Consider the following 14,831-nt stretch of genomic DNA (forward strand, 5'->3'; position numbering starts at 1 on the left):
TGGCTTCAAGCCTGGAAACGACAGTGGAAAATGATTTATTCTGAAACAACAATTGATGACATGTGTTTGTGTGACTTAAACAGGCAGCGGAACTTGCTGTCTTCGATGTTAAGTCCATTTCCCTGATGGCGCGAACTTGAGGATGACGTTCTGGCATCACTCAAGGCGGCGGGAAGATGGGGGGCATGGTGGCACCCCTAAAACACATGTGCATCCAACACTGGAACGTGCTCTGGAGCTGGGGAACAGGGAACTTCCAGCTCCTTCATCGAGGAGAGGAGAGGAGGCTGTCAGGCCGCCCGCTTCTTCTTCCTCGCCTGGTGGCTGAAAACCCTGGGTTGGCTGCGCCTGAGCGGCAGCTGCCGGAACCGGAGATTTTTCTTGGCCAGCTCCCCCTTGCCTCGTGCCTGGGCTGGGGACCCGGGACGGGCTGCCGTCTCTGCTGCTTCGGTATCTTGAACCGGGCAAGACGTGAGGTTTGCTCGACATGTCTTCGCAGAGCTCCGCCTGGTAGGCGGTCATCAGCGAGGAGACGTTGAGTGTCCTGGCGGACAAAGCTGCGGTTTTATAGGCCCGTTCGGTCATCGCTGACTGGAACCGGTCTGCCTTTGCCGGTAGCATGGGGTTCCTGCTCGGTGTCGAAGCCAGCCTCGGTTGGAGGTGGGATGCCATCAGCGGTTCCATGGGCGGCCTTCAGAGCAAGCCGAGCCTCTCCATACCGTCACAGTCCCAGGGAGGAGGCACCCTGGATTGGGGCCTTGTTGCTAAAGGGGCGGTCTCTCCACGAGACCGACACCTCGTCCAGCATCTCCGGAAAGACTGGAAGGAGCTGCCTCTTCGTACTCGCTGCTTGGGGCAAGTTCTTCCCCTCGTAGCGAGATCTGGAGGTCTCCTTGGCCACTTCAGGCCATGGGATGTCCAGCCTGGAGCGCGTTGACACACAGCCTGCAAGTCCATACTTAGGACGGGTGAAGCTGGTGTGCTCTCGCCCGGGGGAGCGGACATCGCTCCCGGCTATGCAGCCTGAGCCGATGAAACGAAGATGTCATCCTCATGCGAGTCAGACAGGAGGAACTCAGAGGTATCCTCTTCGTCCTCCATATAGTCCAACTCCAGGACATCCTCCGCGGGTGGAACCATGGTGAGTTCCAGTTGGGAGCCCCAGCTTGACACAGCGCGGGGCTCCGCTCTCGCGGGTCTTGCCGCCACCGGGTCCCAGCCTGACACGGCGTGGGGCTCCGGTTCAGCGGCTGTCGCTGTTGTTGAGCCCCAGTCTGACACAGTGCGGGGCTCAATCTCTGCGGCGGACGCCACCATGTCTTGATTGCCGGCCGGCGAATCAGCGGACATGAGGGGGTCCCGTCCCGACAAGCTAGCTTGGCGTGCTAACCGTCGGCGGAGGCTCTTAATGGTGAAGCGGGTACAATGCCCGCACGAGCCGGGGTTATCGATAGCCTCCCGGGCGTGTTCCAGCCCGAGGCAGGACGAGCAGACCCGGTGTGAGTCTGTGCCTGAAATCTTAAACCCGCAGCCACATAGCCGAGCCTCCGAGTCCCTGACTCCTCTGGTGTGAGGGAGAGAAGGGTCCATCTTCGTTCGCCGGGGTGTCGGCGTGGAGTGGACGCGCTAGTAACAGGTACGTTACTGAGAAAAAAAATCCAACCTTGCCGTTAGTCCGAAAGGAAAAAAGGCGACGGTGTAGATTTTATTCTTTAAAGAATATTAACTGCTATGTTAATACCTTTTTTTTATTTATCTCTGTCTCCTCTGGTGTGAGAGAGAAAAGAGAACGTCCTCTTTACCGTGGTGTCGGTGTGGAGGGAAGAAAAAACTAGCAACAGGTATGTTACTAGCTTGAAGAAAAAAATCAAACCTTACCGTTATTTCGACAGAAAGAAACGGCGAGGCAGATTTCAACATTAACTGGTGTGTTAATATTGTTCAGTCTTCTTGCAAAGCAAAATAGTAACCGGCAAGCGCCCGTCGACCGAATGTTAGCTTTGGGTTCAGTCTGTGGACCGTTAAGCTAGCCCGGTTACTGATAATTCGAGATGTGCTCTGAAGCGAGAAGAGGTGTTTGAATGACGTTGCGTCGTAGCGCAAGCTACTTAAAGGGTGGGTGGATTCCCTGACGTTGACGTCAAGATCACCAGCCAATCAGGATTGGCGTAATGAGATTGATGCTTCTGTTTGCATACGCGTTGAGGCGCATCCCATAGTGAGACATCGAACGGAGTGTTATGAATGAGAACAAAGAATTTCCGAAACTAAACTAAGTGTTTTTATTTATTTATTAAAATTATAACTACAATCCGAAAAAACAGGGGAAGCCTGGCTTCCCTTGGCCTCCAGGAGAAAACGCCACTGCTGGCTGTGGCTTAATATTTACTGTACAAATATGAGAGTGGTATCCATCTTCTCATCTAACTCTCAGCAACGAAGCAAATAACGTTTTTTACCAAAATTACAAACTTGTTTTTAAGTTAAAACTGCAGCGTCTTCAAACTAAAGTGAGTGTTTGATAGTTACACATTGAGTTAATACCAGTGCTGGAATTGGGCCGGTACTCACCGGTACGCAGTACCGGCACTTCTGGTTCTGACCCATGGAGTACCGGCACTTCTTGCTCAGTACCGGCATGCTGGCGGTACTCCGGTACTCATGCACCGTGCCAGTACTCAACACTCTCCCGCCGTTCTTATTATACATCCATATATATATATACAGCCGCCCAGTACTCAGTAGATGCGTCATGAGGTGCCGAACGGACATTCTCATCGCTCTAACCGCTGGAGTTTCACAGCGGCTGTCAGCTGTTTACTCCTGTCTTTCAAACAGAACGTGCTGGAGAGGGGGCGGGGCTTATCTTCTCCATGTAAATACTGTGGTGGAAACGACTATGTCAAAATTAACCTATTTGACCGTGATTTAATAGTAATACACGTTCAAAATAATAATAATAATAATGCCGAAGTAACAACATACTGAAAAACTGTTAGTAAAACCATGTTTTAATGCTTTACAATTTACATACCTAGATGCACGTGTGTTGTGTTTATGCAGTGCAACTCCCACCCAGTGGGTGGCTATGTAGAGTGATAGAACAGAGCAGGCACGCCCCCGAGAGAAGGAAAGCAAGTCACGTCACAAATTAGCATTCTAAAATGTTAGCGTGGATTAATAAAAGTGCAAAAAGACAGCGGTTGTCGCCGGAAGAAACTTCAAATACAGAGAATGCTGTGCCTGTGTTGGAAATTGTGTCTGATGGGGAGCTTTCTTTGGTTGATCCTCCTGCTCCAAGTTCTAGTGCATTAGCATTAGCACTAGCTCCGCCGCCTCCTCCAGAGCCTCTAACGTTAGCTGCTGCTGGCGCAACTGCCACCACCAACACCGGGCAAAGCGATGCACCTGACTGCTGGACAACGGACCAGGTGCAATATTTTTGCAAGACCAATGCATGGCTCCTTCTTAAAGATAAGAAGCTAGGATGTCGGATATGCAGAGATGTCAAATATTTGGGAATGGACACTGGACAAGGACTGAAACTGTCAACTGAATGGGGTGAGTGTGCAGTGTCTCATTTCGGTGTTGACAAGGGCAAACAACAAGCTAGCCTGAGAAAAAAAATCAAAGAACATAAAGAATCACAAGCCCATGTAAAAGCTGCTGACATCCTTACATCTGCTTCACGTGAAACTATTCAACATCAAGTGCAGTCTATGCATAAATCTGAATTAGACACCACTATCAGAGTTTTTCGAACGGCATATAAAATTGGCAAACATAGCCGGCCATTCACAGACATGCCAATTGATTTGAATGTACAGAAACTGAATGGGCTGAACGTGGGCAGGGTTTTGCACTCCAATAAAACCTGTGGCGAAATCATCGACCACATAGCTCATGAGCTGAAGAAAAAATGCAAAAGACATTACAGAAAACCAAAGAAAACTCTGTGTTTTGGTCGATGAATCTACCACTATTAGTGGTAAAACGGTGCTTGTTGTGTGTCTACGCTCAGCATTAGCTGATGCTGAGCCCGAAACGTTTTTTTGGGAGCTGATCGAGTTGGATGGAACAACGGCTGATGACATCACAAAGGCGTTAATGGAGTGTCTTGGAAGAGATTTTAACGAGGACTTTTTAGGTCAGTGTTTCGTTTCTTTTGCATGTGATGGGTCTTCAGTCATGCTAGGGAAGAGAACAGGCGTTGCTACCCAGTTGTGTAGTAAATTCCCAAGCCTGTTTGTGTGGCACTGCTCCAATCATGTCTAGAGCTGGCAGTTGGGGATGTGGTCAAGGAGGTCTCAGGGCTCAATCATTTCCAGATCTTTTTTGACAAACTCTATTCCTTGTTCCATGCCTCCCCCAAAAATCAGAGGCAGTTAGCGCAGTGTGCGCAAGCAGTCGGACAGCGTCTCCTGGTGATAGGGCGTGTTTTGTCCATCCGCTGGGTGGCTTCAAGTGAAAGGAGCGTCAGAGCAGTCTGGGAAAACTACCGAGTGCTTCATGATCACTTCACAAATGCTGCAAACAACACGAGCAGGGATTCCAGAGACAGAGCAAAGTACAAGGGCCTGGATGATGTGCTCACATCTGCAACGTTTGTCAGCAATCTGGGACTGATGTACGATGCGCTCACAGAGCTCAGCGACCTCTCTCGGCAACTCCAAAAAAGAGAGATGACACTGCCTACAGCAGATAGGCTCTTAACTCGAGAAATACGAGTTTTTGAATCCATGGTCACCTTGCCTGGCCCACACATGACTACAGTTCATACAGCTCTAGCTGAGAAGTCCTTCAAGGGTGTTGCCCTGCGTGAGAATGGCAGGCTTGTACAGATTCATGCAGGTCAGTTTTTCCGCAGTATGGTAGAGAATCTGAGACACAGAATGACTTCCACAACCTCCTCTCATGTCAGCACAAGAGAAATCCCATTACATGGCCGGGAGGCCCGGGACAATCAGCTAATCCAGGACATGAAAGTTATCCATCCTGGAAGTTGGCCTGAAGAGGAGTTAGACGTACAGTATGGGGACGTAGAGGTGCTACGTTTGTGCGAAGTACTGAAAGTGGACAGAAGAGAGACTGTTCAGGGCTTTCGCGAATACAAGGAAACCAGGGCATCCCGTACACCTGCTGCCATGGAGCCTCTACTGAAAGCAGTCCGAACCATCGCTGTCTCCACTAGTGAGTGTGAGCGGGCATTCAGCTGCATGAACGATATCCTTACTGCAAAAAGGAATGCTCTCTCTGTCAGCCGACTGTCCAGCCTGGTTTTCATTAAATGTAATGGACCATCACTAGGACAGTTCAATCCGGAACAGTATGTGAGGTCCTGGCTGGCAAAGGGAAGGAGAAGTGCTGATGAAAGAGCCTGTCCAGCTCCAGCCCCTGATACTGATGTCCCCAAGGCCTTCTGGAGCCTTTTCTAACAATGTGAAGTATATTGCAAAGCAATGAGCAGCAGTGAGAAGACTTTTGGCATAATGTGCCGATTTGTACAGATCCTGGAGATAGAAGGACTTCAGACCAACCAGGGAGTTATCTGATCAGCTTGGTGTTCAATGTAACTCTTTACCATGGCTCAGACTTTGTTACTTGCAGTTACAGTTTCTCATTTTAGATTGTGCAAATTTTTGCATTTGTTTTTACATGTTCTTTGTTCATGCTCTTTATCATTTTTCTGAGTTGGAAAGTTAGATTGCATCATAGTTTACTTTATACATATTTGTATTCTTCAGTGGTGAAGTATATTGCAAAGCAGCTCAGCCATGTGAGAAGACTTTTGGCACTTTTTCGTTTTTCGTTTTCTGAGTTGGAAAGTTAGATTGCATTCAAAATGTACAGAAATACTTAATTTTGTTAAAGCTTTTTATAAAAAATGCTTCTGACCAGAGCTTTGTTTCCTTGTCATTAATGTTAAACACCACCAGAGGGGCTCTCACCTGAAAGGTCTCTGCTTCATGTGTCTTCAGCAGAAGATCTAGACTTTGATTGCTATATTTTCAGTTAATATTGACCTTACTGAGCTTTAGCCATATCCGCTGCCTATCATAAAAAATGTTAAGTACAGTGAACCTTTCTAAAATATACAGTAGTAAAGAGACAAACCCACCAGCATTATAGTAGCCAAATTCTTGTTTGTGGGCTGTATATATAAAATTGACTTGAAAAAGTTGCTGATTTTAGAGTACTGGCACCTTTTTCATTCCAATTCAAGCACTGGTTAATACTGAATATTGCCATGTATCTGCGTGGCAACACCCCAACTAATGATGAAGCTCTCTGCAGCATGCTTGCAGTCATTCAAGACTGTGGTTGGTGACCACTGAAAACTATTTAAAAAAACACACACACACACACATACACCTTTTGTCCTCCCTCATGACATGCACACCTCACGATAATATTAAATTACACATAACATTGGATTAGTTTGACATTTTGTTGCAACAATATTCAAACTCTCTTTTCCCTCTCGGCCCTTCTCGTGTGTTCTACTAGTACTCACTATTGTATGTGCATGAAGTGCCAGTGGGATGAAATTCATATGTGGACCCGCTGGCACCATCAACACATTCACTCAAAGGTCAAACAGCCACCTAGCCCAAAGTGGCACCCATAAACGCTATGCACCCAGGACCAACGTTCACTGCGTACTCTTTTGATGAGACTCTTGCCAGTTCAGGATAAGACACCAGCAGGGTGGCACAAGTGGCCCGATCAGGGCCGGCCCGTAGCACTGGCGTTATAGATGTTCGCCTAGGGCGCCAGATCTGGGGAGGCGCTGCGCTGGTAGCTCTGGGAGGGAAAAAACATTTTTGACCGTTGGTGCTCATCCTAATTTTCGGCCTTGATGTAACAATATTCATAATTAAGTAAATGTAACACCCTTCTCACCCCGGTTACACGTTTCATTTGCCCTGTGCGATGGGCGCTGTAAGTGATGAAAATGGGGAATGTTGGTATTGACTTATCTGGCGCCCGCAGCTCACAGCCAAAATGCGAGTGAGCGAGGGAGAGAGGGAGGGTGCACCGGTACCGGCGCTGTTGTTATTAGAATCTGGTGCTAGCTGCTCTAACTGATAAAAGAAGAAGATGTTTCTACAATAATGTGGAGGGAGAGTCCTCTTCAGTCAGACTGAGGGGCGCCAACTAAAATCTCGCCTAGGGCTGCAAATTGTCTAGAGCCGGCCCTGGGCCCGATGCAGCAGCTGCAGGCACCTAAAGTCTTTACTGGAGTTTCTCAGCAGCTCTGGTCTCCATGGAATATAATTTATCTAATCAGCACATGGACATTTCAAGGGTGATGAGGGGTGACGTCACCCAGCCTGTAAGAGCAGATCATGTAATCAATACACAGCGTTTTAGTGTGAAAGTAACAGATTTAATCTCAAGTTTTAAGCCCAATATACAGTAGGACTATATCATGCTGGAGAAATTTCTTTTAGTCCTTAAGTAAGGTGATGCTGCTTTAAAGTTGACCCCTGACCTCCGAGAGAGAGAGAGAGAGATGGAGAGAGATGGATGAGAGAGAGTGATGACGACGAGCGGAATGCAGAGAGAGAGAGGACTGAGACGAGAGAGACGAGAGACGATGAGCGAGAGAGAGATGGAGAGAGCAGGAGGAGAGAGAGAGGAGATGCGAGAGAGAGAGAGAGAGAGAGAGAGAGAGAGAGAGAGAGAGAGAGAGTAATGCTGGTTCTGCCCTCAAAGATAGCTTTACAGGAACTCAACCAGCTGCAAGGTGTTACAACTTTACTGTGCATTGTTTTGTGCATGTAATACTTTGGAATATGTCATTACGAATATGGTTTGTTGATGATGCTGATGTTTTAGGGTGGGGTTTACGAATTGGACACCCACATATGCAGTCATGCAATGCAATGGTTTTACATTATAAGACAAACAGTTTTTAGTCATTTGAAACTGTAGTATATTATAAATGTTGGGCCCTAAAAGTTGAGGTTAACCTTTTTTTTTTAAATACATGTTTACCTCACAAGGACGTGCTGTTACCTTCAGATGCTCATAAGAAGCTAGTATTTTCTAAGACATAATATGTTCAGTATTTTTTTGCAGAAAAACGGACTATGTGTCACTCCAGAGTTTATCAATATAAAGGTTAATCTTAATCCAACCGTAACCAATAATTAAACAATCTACAAATATACATCCATGACATGCAACTCCCTCTATTTTTTGTGCGGTCTTTCTCGAGTGGGAATATTTCCGGGAATCATGAATGCAGCAGCAGCATATCGCGATGTTTCATTTGTTTGCGTCAGACCACATGAGGCTCTGTGATTGGCCAGCGAGTGGAGGTTAAAAACCTGCCCATCCCCCTTCCTTTTGGTGGGATTCCCCGACAACAACGTGCTCCGTATAGTCCAAAATATTTTGACTTTTTCGCCTGTTTACTTCGCCTCATCCAGTGACTCATCTGCCTCGGACAGCAGTAGTGGGACAAATAAAGGTAGCATTGTTGGCACACATGTGTCATTCTTAACAGCAAGTCACCCAGCGCCACTTATTTGTCCGATACAAAAGTTTCGCCGCTGTTTGGCTAACGTTTGTCGGTCGAATTCCGAAACGTATTGCCAACGTAATTAGCTACTTACGCTAAAGCTAAGCTAACACAAGTGTGCGTTAATTGCGTGACGAAACCTTTATATACAGTCTATGGGACGAAACTTGTTATACCGTCCATAGAGTTTTGCTTGTTTGCACATTTTGGCGTTAAATTAAGTGGCATTCATTGAGTTATTTTGGAAAGTACCGATATGGGGGCTAGCTTCATTCAGTTTGTGAGGGCCTCTTGCTAGAAAGAAAATGGACGGTAACGTGTTGTTCTTGTTTTGAGAGTCGCTCATCACCAAACTAGCTTACATTGTTTCAGTTGTTAACTTAAACACAGCTTGCTGTAATGTGCTTTCATATTCAAAATGCGCAATTATATTAAATGTTAGGTTAACTTCAGCGTTAGTTAGCATTTTATTGAGCAGAAAGTAAATTAAGAATAAGTGCAAACTTTACTTATTTTCAACGCTGTGAATTGTAATTTCGGTGTGACAGGCGAAGTACAATGTTTATTCTTTCTTTACATTTCGTTACCCTCGCCATGAATTTCTCCTTGTCTGTGTATTGTAAGTTAACTGACAGGTCATTCATCAAACAGAAGTCATATCATGGTTGTCTATCTATTTTCAAATGTTAGTTTATTTACTCTGTTTATTCCTATTGTTAATCAAAAGTGTTATTTTGGAAAATCTAACTTTTTATCACTTGAGAATTGAAGATTATTTTTGACTGTTTTCTGACCAATCTATTGACCAAAAGAAGAAGAAGATGTATTACACTATTTAATAGTGAATCATACACTGATTGATGAAGCTGTGAGTGTTTGATAAAGACTTGTGACCGTCTCACACCTACTTCCTGTTTATCCCCTTAGCGCTCTGCACCTTTGCTCTTCCCTTTTTTAAATGACGATGGAAGAGCAAAGTCTGGACGATCTGACATTGAGCCAAACCATGCCGCTGTGCCAGGAATCCTTCAGTGAGTGGTGGAACACTGTGTAAGTTGTGTTATTTTAAAGAAAACATTTCAAAATACTAGTATACTCCAGAAAAGACATGTTAACTAACTTGTGTTTGGTTTTTGCAGTTCAGCTCCCCCCCTCTCATATATCACCCCAACGGTGATTAATGTGCCTGAGGAAACATGGAAAACAGATGGCCACATGGATATGCTGGTAAACATGCACTTTGCTTTCTGTCAATACTCAAATGATGGTATGTTCAATCTGAATTGATTTCTTAATGGTGGTTGACTGTCTTTGTCATTCCCCTCCTTTTTACAGTTACTTAATGATCATTCTCTGACCGAGGTTTTTGATGAGGAGCTATTCGAGCTGCCTCCTCCGGACGTGTCCACCATGGATGGGGTGAATCCGACTTCCTCCACAGTCCCGGTGACTTCGGACTATCCGGGGGAATATGGATTCCAGCTTCAATTCCAGAAGACTGGCACAGCTAAATCTGTCACTTCGACTGTAAGTAATTCCAGGCATGGTCTCAAAAGTTAAAAATAATACTTATTTGACTTCACGTGTATACCAGATGATTTGTCTTGTGTCTGATCGATAAGACAAACTACTACTAACACAAAATAAATCTGTACTTTATTGAGTAAAACGTTTAAAGAATTTCATCTGAATCTAAATGTTGAACAGGGCTGCAGATGACCCTGCAACCTAACCTAACATGGCAGGGTTCTCCTCTGAGAAGACAAAAGGATTTTTTCAGCTGCTAATTTCTGCCATTTCCTGTTCCTCTGAGGTCCTTCCATCCATAGTGTTTTTAATGTAGAATCCTTCAACCTGTGATGTTTGAATTCCCTTTATCCAAACCGATTTGACCATACAGAATTTAAAGGTTAAATAACTGAAATGTTTGACTATATTAAACTCACTAACAAATAATTTGTACGTTTTTATCACCAACAACTCATTTAAAACATTAGGGAAAGTTTTTCCGTACAAAGTTTTAATATCTTACCTTCAGTATTGCGTTTAAAATCCATTCTTTCGTACATCTCATGGTGGCATTCGAATGGAATCTTATTCATTGTGACGATTCGCTGAATTTACAGGTCTTGAGCCAGTCACTGTGTTTGACGAGCCAATGGCATTAATGTATCCACGGTGACTCACCCAGCAGAGCGCTGCAGTTGGGCGGTTTAGTAGAGGTTAGGTTGGTGGGCCCTGAAAGTTCCGCCCCCTGCGACTTGTTCTCTGTCTGTGGGACAGCGGCTGTAAAGCTCTGCCCTGACATGACAGGGCATGTTCCTGCTGTCTTCCTCCAGCACTGAATGGGTTAAAAACAGACGAAAGCAAGGTAAAAGTTGTCTTTTCATTTGACATTTTTAGACTTGCTTATTTAGATACCTTGATCGTTTTCTTCTTTCTTTTTTAGATGACAATTTGGTTAAAAAAAAAAAATAGTGTTTTCTTTGTTAGATGGACATCTTATTGTCTTCAACATAGAATATGGTCTATAGCGTGAGCACAGTCAACATGAAGGGAAGAAACAGTTTTAAGAAAATGGTAAAAACATTGGGAGAGCTTTGAGAGCAATCAAATACGGTTCAATCAAGTGAAATTAGCTAATTCTGCGAGGAGTCCGATCGGTGAATGTTTGAATGAAAGTGTGTTTTATAACTGTTTTCAGTTGGTGACTATATTTCAAATAGCCAGCTATGTTAATTTTGGGAACAATGGATGGATTACAGGCCATTATAATATGTACTCACAGCTCTATAGCTCCACAAGTGCACACATCATGACCCGTGTGGTTTCGCCATGTGCTTTCCCTCAGTATTCGGAGCATCTCAACAAACTGTACTGCCAGCTAGCCAAGACCACCCCAGTGGAAGTTTTGTTGGGGAAGGAGATTCCTTTAGGGGCCATCATCAGGGCTACGGCAGTTTATAAAAAAACAGAGCATGTGGCAGAAGTGGTACGCAGATGTCCCCATCACCAGAACGAGGACGGTAAGAGAAATATTTGAGAGAAAAGTTGCTTTGGATGTACAGAGGACACGTTTCCTCGTTGAAGAGGCCATTTTAACATTTTCTAATCTGTTCTCCTTTCAGCTGCCGACCACCGCAGCCACCTGATCAGGGTTGAGGGCAGCCAAAGGGCCCAGTACTTTGAGGACCCTAACACCAAGAGACAGAGTGTGACTGTCCCCTACGAGCTCCCTCAGGTACGCCCTCCCCACCCCATCTGTCTGAGGGGTTGATCTTGTCCACTACAGCAGTCATATTTTACTCCTTCACATTCATGTGACCTTTTCTACGTGAGTATATGAACACTGTACATTCAGCAAGGAATTTCAATGTCCATGCAAAAGTTGTGAAACTGTTCATGATGTGGTTCATGATGTAGTGCATTTTGGACAACCAGGTGGGTCGATGAAGATTTTAGGAAAATAGCAAAGTTCCCTTATTGTATGCACTTTAACCAGCATTGTTTAAAAACATCCTACTTTCTCTGTTTCAGTTGGGCTCAGAGATAACAACTATTTTGCTGAGCTTCATGTGCAACAGCTCTTGCATGGGGGGCATGAACAGGCGCCCCATCCTCACCATCCTGACCCTGGAGACTGCAGAGTAAGTCCTGCTTCTTTTAAAACCCAGTTCAGTTCAGCCGGTGGTGGCGGCGGCAGTGTTGTGGTGATCCTGCTACATTCAAGTTGTTTGTGCTGCTCAGGAAGCCTTTTGAGCCCTCCTTTTTTGTTCGTCTCCTTCCTAGGGGGCTCGTTCTGGGGCGGAGGTGCTTAGAGGTTCGCATCTGTGCTTGTCCAGGCAGGGACCGCAAAACCGAGGAGGAGAACAGCACCAAGATGCAGAGTGGGACCAAGCAAACTAAAAAGCGCAGTAAGTATTTCCTGCTTTCCTTTATATTTGAGCCCGTTTGCTGCCCCCTCGCTAACCTCACTCTTCCTCAGAGAGCACCCCCGGCTCCAGTTCTATGAAGAAGTCCAGGCCCACCTCCAGTGCAGAGGAGGAAGACAAGGATGTGTTTGTTCTGAATGTAAGTTAGGATACCTAAAGCTCAATTTCTTTATAAAATGTTGCATTGTGCTTGAACAATGTCCCTCTTTGGTTTCTCCTGCAGGTTCGTGGTCGCGAGCGCTACGAGATGCTGAAGAAAATCAACGATGGTCTGGAGTTGCTGGACAAAGACAGGTAAGAAATGCATCCTGGAAAACAACCTGAATGACTTTCAGAGATTGCAGTTCAAACCTTAATTCCTGCAACTGGATTTTTAGCCCCGTCTTTACATATAACCTGACACTAGAGGTCACTGTGTGTTATATTTAAATCCAATCTGACTACCAGGTCAACTGAGGTTATTCAATCATTTTAAGAATCTGTCTCACATGCCATCATTTCTATCCCTCACTGGATTGGTCCTGCTTCGTCTCTACAGGAAACCTGAGACCAGGGTGAAACACGAGTTTGTTCTGCCTTCCAGCGGAAAGAGACTCCTTCACAGAGGAGATAAGAGTGACAGCGACTAAGGAGTTTGTCGCTTTGATCATGAGAACTAACGTCCTCTCTTTCTCCCTCCCTCCCATCAGGTTTATGTCAGGCTTTTATTCGCCAAAATCATACCACTTCCTGCCTCCGTGCCCTTGATCCGATAACTGTACTGCCGTCGACCGTTTACTGTACTCTGCGGTGTTTTTGACGTTTATAAATGAATAAAGGCTGAATAGGTTATGTAGGGGGTGCATACTGTAAGCAGGACTGCTCCACCCTCAATGTCCTCGGTGCATCACGAGGTCCTATAAAATTGACAATTTGTTTAGGAGGGACTTTATTTAATCAGTGTTAACCGTGGCAGGGATTTTCACGAGTTTCTATCTTTACATTTGTAAGTCATGTCATTTATAATGCATTATTTTTTTACAAGCGTTTTTTATTTTTGGCATTTTGTCTTTTATTTGCCAGAGGATAGCGTAGACGGGAGGGGGAGAAAGAACAAAAGGGCAATAACATTTGACAAAATGTCCTAAACTAGAAACAAACCAGTATTTGGCATGTGCCGTGACCACTCGGCTAACAAGGCGCTCCCTATACGTTGTTTTTAGTCGAGGAAATCTAAAGAAAATGTTTCAGTTTTCATAGTTTTTTGTTGTTGTTGCAAGATTGAATTAAAACAAGTCACTGCCATTTGTTAAAAGTCACGCTTGGAGAACTTGAATGGATGTTACTGTCCATGAATGTGGCTGTAATACTGTCAGGGTTTAGACACGGACTTGAGACCAAGTCTCTTTTTGATGTGGGCACAGCGGGGGGGAAATACTGATTGCAGCATTAATGGTGCAACAGCTTTTTGCCTTTTATGTCTACCCTAATAAGCTTGTCTAAGACGCCGGCAGATACCCTGACGGCATCATATTATATGATCATTATATCATTCCAAGCTTTTGTGCGTCCATGTTAGGTAGTTTGTTCATATGTTGCATCCAGCTCAGACATCAAAATGAGCTGGGAACGGGATCAAAACGGCCAGATTAAGGAATTCACAGGCTTGGCTGCTTTTCTTTTGTTATCACGATGAGCTGCAACTACATTTCAGCCCTGTTATTTCCAATCATCGGTCAGTTGACCTCAGCTCTTGAATGCTGGTGATTCTGTTTGCAGGGAACTGTAAAATGTGCTGTCATGCTTTTTGTTGTTAAATGAACAGCGGATTCGGTAGATATGGGGCTGGCTGGATCACCCTTTTCGTTTTTGTAACTTTTATATACAGTAGAACCTGTTGAAAAATGTTGGAACAAATACATTTGCATCACATCGCCTTTTGTGAATTCTAAGATGCAAGGCACTGTTCAGATGTTGATTACTACTGCCTGGGTAAACTAAATACATGTGATGTTCTGTTTAAATGTTTGGCCTCAGACCATGCAATGTGTCACCAGTTCTCGATGTGACCGATCCCTGTCAGTCCGTTCAACCACTTTTTGTTTTTACACTGCCAAAAAAATAAACGAAAGGCATTTGTTTCATTTCTATATCTTCGTTGATGATTTGGGAAAAAGTTTTGTATAAGAGGTTTATCTTTCTATATTTTCATTGTCATTTTTTCATGGCTTCTTTTGTACTAATTGGCATTTTTGTAACTCAAAGCTGTAAGCCAAAATAAATGCTTAACATAAATCTATTCTTGTATTCTTTTATTCAACATAAATGTGTATTTTTATTTTTGTATCTACCTGGTTATTGCCCCCCCTGTTTTGCATGTACAGGAGACT

At 44.6% G+C, this 14,831-nt stretch overlaps 2 protein-coding genes across 2 annotated transcripts in view; one reads left to right on the forward strand and one right to left on the reverse strand.

The window, feature by feature from the left end:
- Positions 1-10,706, reverse strand: part of LOC117552766 (solute carrier family 2, facilitated glucose transporter member 4-like) — a 32,630-nt gene extending 21,924 nt beyond the window's left edge. The window contains exon 1 of the mRNA XM_034226386.1: positions 10,563-10,706. Coding sequence (XP_034082277.1) covers positions 10,563-10,604 — 42 coding nt within the window. The 5' untranslated portion in view covers positions 10,605-10,706. The remainder of the gene's footprint in view (positions 1-10,562) is intronic.
- On the forward strand, positions 8,289-14,732 carry tp53 (tumor protein p53). The gene is made up of 11 exons (XM_034226388.1): positions 8,289-8,479; positions 9,458-9,580; positions 9,670-9,757; positions 9,866-10,057; positions 11,382-11,556; positions 11,659-11,771; positions 12,068-12,177; positions 12,320-12,444; positions 12,516-12,601; positions 12,686-12,756; positions 13,001-14,732. The coding sequence occupies exons 2-11, from the start codon at positions 9,489-9,491 to the stop codon at positions 13,089-13,091; spliced, it is 1,143 nt and encodes a 380-aa protein (XP_034082279.1). The 5' UTR covers positions 8,289-8,479; positions 9,458-9,488; the 3' UTR covers positions 13,092-14,732.
- The last annotated feature ends 99 nt before the right edge of the window (positions 14,733-14,831 follow it).

Source organism: Gymnodraco acuticeps, unplaced genomic scaffold, assembly GCF_902827175.1.
Source record: "Gymnodraco acuticeps unplaced genomic scaffold, fGymAcu1.1, whole genome shotgun sequence".
Lineage (NCBI taxonomy): Eukaryota > Metazoa > Chordata > Actinopteri > Perciformes > Bathydraconidae > Gymnodraco > Gymnodraco acuticeps.

Coding starts and splice junctions, on each gene's coding strand:
- tp53 (XM_034226388.1), top strand. CDS start 9,489: ATGACGATGGAAGAGCAAAGTCTGGACGATCTGACATTGAGCCAAACC. Junction 9,758..9,865: donor ATGGCCACATGGATATGCTG/GTAAACATGCAC, acceptor TCCTTTTTACAG/TTACTTAATGATCATTCTCT. Junction 12,757..13,000: donor GAGTTGCTGGACAAAGACAG/GTAAGAAATGCA, acceptor TCGTCTCTACAG/GAAACCTGAGACCAGGGTGA.